This window comes from Phoca vitulina, unplaced genomic scaffold, assembly GCF_004348235.1.
Source record: "Phoca vitulina isolate PV1807 unplaced genomic scaffold, GSC_HSeal_1.0 scaffold50, whole genome shotgun sequence".
Lineage (NCBI taxonomy): Eukaryota > Metazoa > Chordata > Mammalia > Carnivora > Phocidae > Phoca > Phoca vitulina.
In genome coordinates, this window is record NW_022589753.1 from 834,563 (window position 1) to 838,801 (window position 4,239).

Sequence of the window (4,239 nt, forward strand, 5' to 3'; positions counted from 1 at the left end):
AGCAGGCCTGCCGTGTGGCCCGAGGGACAGGCGGAGATGGGCAGGGTGCCCGCCAGCTCTTGAAGCACCTGGGAGAGAAGGAGGGATGAGTGGGCTACTCCTGGTTGGCTTGTCCATGGACCAGAGACTCCAGCCTGCAGGAAGCTCCCTCCCCGGCCACTTGACCCCCCTGGAAGACGCTTGGAGAGACGGGATGGGGGGACACAGAATCCTTTGACTACTACCACTCGCCCCACCCGAGCCCAGGAGGAGGCCATGCTTCCTGCCAGCCATAAAAATCCAAGGTTCACGCTCCCCTCCCTCACCGGTCGCGCCTTCCCGCCTGGCCTTGGCCGCCAGGTTAAGGTCTCTGCCCAGGCCCTGCCTCATGACAGCCCCATCTCCAGAGCCATCCTCCCCTGGGCCTGGCTGTAGCCCACACACCCGGCTGGACAGGGGCTTTATCCCCCCGATCCCTGGGGAAGTCAAGGCAGAGTTGGGCCCAGCTGGTATGGTTAAAGTGCCCCAGCAGGTGGTGGCCAGCCGGGGTGCTGCATTGAGAAGGACCCAGAGCACGGGTGTGAGCGTCGAGGGAAGGTAATGGGTTGATCAGCAACATCTGCCGGGGCCAGGGAGCTGGAAGAAGTAGAGGTGCTCCCTCCTGCCGCCGCCCACGCCAGCCAGCCCCCGTGTTGAGATCGTGGGAGACAAGGTGTGCTGGGGGTCCCTGTCCAGGCCCGTCCTGACATCTCTGAGGCCCGCGTGGGACGTGCCCACGTCAGGCCAGGCTGGGCTCCGCCTGTGGGTAGCTCTGTGGCCACTCACCTGGCCTAGGGCAGGAAGGTGCGCACGCGGCTGCGGATGGGGGCCCTGCAGATGGGGCACAGCTGCAGGGCTGGTGCGCACTCGGCACAGACCAGGTGGCCGCAGGGCACAAAGACGGTGCCCACGGCGCGGTCCAGGCACACCTTGCAGGTCCGCTCCTCCCACAGGCACAGCAGCTGCTCTTCTGTATCCCGGGCTCCTGGGGGTTCGAGAACCCAGCAGCGCCCTCTGGGCCGGGGCTCCACCCGCTTCCTCCAAGGACACAGTGTCCACCCCCAGACCTCCACCTTCTGTCCTGGGCTAATGGGGGGGACCCCTCCCTCAGGATGCGGGGGAGCTGGCCCTGCCCCCCGTGGGTCCCACCCTCACCTGGCTCCCTGGCACCTTCTGACTGGACCTCTCTTCTGGGCGTGGGCAGCTCAGGACCCGTGTGGACAGGAGCTGTAGGTGGTGAGGAACGGACTAGAGGCCCCAGGGGAAGTGAAACCCCACGCGGAGGGGCCACAGGCCAGGCCTGGCTCTGGCAGGAGCCCACCCGGCCCCACAGCCCCCTCCTGCCCCTCCACGGCATGCCGCAACCCCCAGGGCCCACGCCACCATGACGTGCCCCTGCAGACCCCGCGCGGTGGCCAAGGGGCTTGTGCCCGGCGCTGTGGGGCTGCGAGGAGGGCTGTGCCCAGAAGGGACGAGCAGGGAGAGGCCAGGGCGGGGACGCACCTCTGGCCACCGTCACCCGGCCCCCCTCCTCTTCCTGGAACAGGTCGGCCGCCAGCTGGGACGCGGAGATGCCCGCGGGCGCCGCCCACCGGTGCCTGTGCTGCGGCAGCTGCTGCGTGCGGCTCGGCCCGAAGCCCACGCGTAGCACGGCCCGCACCGCTGGGCACCGGCTCCACGCGGACCAGTCCTGGCTGCCCCCGGCACCTGCCGGCAGGGTGAGGGGCACTGGGCCGAGGGCAGGGAGGGCTGGGGGGGCTCAGGGTCACAGGACGGGGCAGCGGCTTGCCACTGTGGCCGGCCCCCACGGGCCTCTGTGGCCGTCACAGCCACCTTGTTGACGTTCCGGGGGGGCTGTTCCCCCTTGTTCAGAGGCGCCACCACACGGAAAGACAGTGAGAGCTCATCGCCAGGCCACTACAGATAGAACCCCGCCAGGCGCCGGGCGCTGCTCCCAGAGCATCACACAGACCGGCTCGGTCCCAGGCGAGGGTGGCACCATCCCTGTCAGAGCTCAGGGCTCAGAGAGCAGAGGTCACTTGCTACGGACTTAGAAGAGCCAGGGTCTGAACCCTGGAGCCCTCGGACCCTGGCCCCGCGGTCCCTACAGCCTGCAGGTGTAGACAGCGCCCCCCGCCCCCCGTGCGCTCCCGACCGCAGCCCCCTCCGGGGCGAGGGGCACGGGCTGCACAGCTGCCTCTCTTCACGCTCCCGTTGTCGGCTGTGGGACTGGCAATGCCCACAGTGGGCGGCTCAGTGGTAGCGGGGACTGCCTTCCCTCCCCCGAGCACCAGACACACAGGGCACCTGCATGCAGCCCCCTGCCCCCCACACACGCCCAGGTGGCACCCTCACACCTGGCCAAGTAGCCTCACTGTCCCTGCACTGAACACCTCCGCCACAGTGCAGGCTGCAGGTGCCCAGGGAGCAGAGCTCGGGGCACGCGCCACGGCTCACCTGAGGGGGTGGCAGGGGCCCTGTCTTCTGGTTCTTCCGATCGGTCCTGAAAGGAGCCAGAGAACATCTGTGCCCTGAGTAGAGGGAGGAGTGGGGGTGGGGAGGGACCCGTGAGGGACCCGCCCCGCCCCCGCCCCACCCGAGCCCTAAGGAGAGGCAGGACTCACCCAGGAGCCGGGCAGGTGGCAACAAGCCTCCTGGACACTGCAGACAAAGTCCCATCCCTTTGTCTGGAGCAGGAATTCGCACCTGGAGAAGGGTTGGGAGGTCTCGTGGCAGCGGGCTTGGGCTGCTGGAGGACCCTTCCAGCCAGCCTAGTGCCCCCCAGTGCCCTGCGGAGGGCAGCTGGGGCTGAGTGTCAGGCACTTGCTGGGAAGGCTGTTTTGGAGACAGCCTCTGTGGAGCATCAGGGAAGAAACAGCAAAAATGCTATCCCCGGAGGCCCCCATCCCCAGGATTTGACACCCCCCCCCGTGCCCAGCCCCAGGAGCGGCCTGCAGGGTCCTTACCTGGGGAACCACTTGGCATGCTCTGTCCAGGGGTCATCCCCTTGCTCCCAGCTCTGCAGACCCCCATAGCAGAAGAAGCACCTCACTTTGTCTTGCTGGCCTGGGTGGAGCACGGATGCTGGCCTTGCCCACACCCGGACTCTCAGCACCCACCCACTTGGCCAGGTGTGCCCCCCAAGGCTGTGGGGGCCCCCAGGTGGCCTTTCCTTATGTGGCAAGGGTTATCTGGGGTCACTCAGGAACCCTGGGGGCTCCCACTGCTCTCTGCCCCCCCTTGCCCTGTATTCTCCTTGGATTTCACATGGACCCCACTTTCTCAAAGGTGAAGTGGGGATAGCGGTGCCTTGGGACTGATGCAGACATTCATTCACAGGAAGGTGGGCAGGTCGGGGCTGGTACAGGCCTGTCCCTGGACCCCAGGGGCCCCGTGGACGCCCCATACACCTCCCATCCCAACTGCCCCTGTGCACTCGCCACTGTCTGAAGCACCCGAGGAGAGACTCCGAGGGGGAGGGACAGGTGTGGAAAGGCCGCAGGACCCCTGCCCCCCTCTGTGTCAGGCCCAGACCCGCCCTGCCCTGGGGGAGGGGCTCCAGGCCAGCAGGGTCCCGAATGGCACCCAGGCCCCCAGAACTCACCGGTGTGGAAGAAGCCTGCGGCAGCCAGCAGCTCAGGCCGCACCACGGCGGTCAGTGGCCAGTCATAGAAGGAGGCCAGCCGCAGCTCCTCAGAGCCCATCCCAGGGAAGGCCGGCCTTGTGGATGGGGCAGCCCTGGCCCCCTCCTCCTCCTCCTCCTCCTCCTGCTCTGCAAGGGGGCGCAGCTGGCCCAGGATCTGCCCATCCATGTGGTCCTGGCCTCCCCAGGACACGGCGCAGCAGGTGCCCTGGCCCAAGGTGTGGCCACACAGAGAGAGGGGCCCACAGCGCCCCTGTGTGGGACTGTTGTCAGCCGCCCAGCGGCTTAGCTCTGGACCGCGGCACCAGCACCTGGCCCTGCCCTCGGGCTCCATGGAGCAAGCACCAGCCCTGACCAGTCCTGCAGCAGTGACGGGGCCCACGGAAGCCAGTCCCGGAATGTGCCCAGCCAGCCTGCCTCAGGGCTCCTGAGCCCTGGGCCCCGCCTGGGGACAGCAGGGGCCTTTGCGTCCAGCAGCTGGGCAGTGAGGGCGGCACAGTCCTGCCCTGGATGCCCCAGTGCGGGGAGCGGCCGGGGGCCCCACTGCTTTCTAGAAGGGGCCAGCGTGGCAGTCAGCA

General features: G+C 68.1%; 1 protein-coding gene across 2 annotated transcripts; it reads right to left on the reverse strand.

The window, feature by feature from the left end:
- Positions 1-457: 457 nt before the first annotated feature.
- BIRC7 (baculoviral IAP repeat containing 7) lies at positions 458-3,995 on the reverse strand. Of its 2 annotated transcripts, none has more exons than XM_032387749.1 (6): positions 3,623-3,995; positions 2,985-3,084; positions 2,643-2,724; positions 2,476-2,521; positions 1,174-1,245; positions 458-1,003 (listed from the first exon to the last, which is right to left on the reverse strand). In XM_032387749.1, exons 1-6 carry the CDS (start codon positions 3,993-3,995, stop codon positions 810-812), a joined length of 867 nt encoding a protein of 288 aa, XP_032243640.1. In that variant the 3' UTR covers positions 458-809. The 2 variants fall into 2 exon arrangements, with proteins under 2 accessions (XP_032243640.1, XP_032243639.1); XM_032387748.1 differs by having other exon boundaries at positions 458-1,032; positions 1,143-1,245.
- Positions 3,996-4,239: the final 244 nt, after the last annotated feature.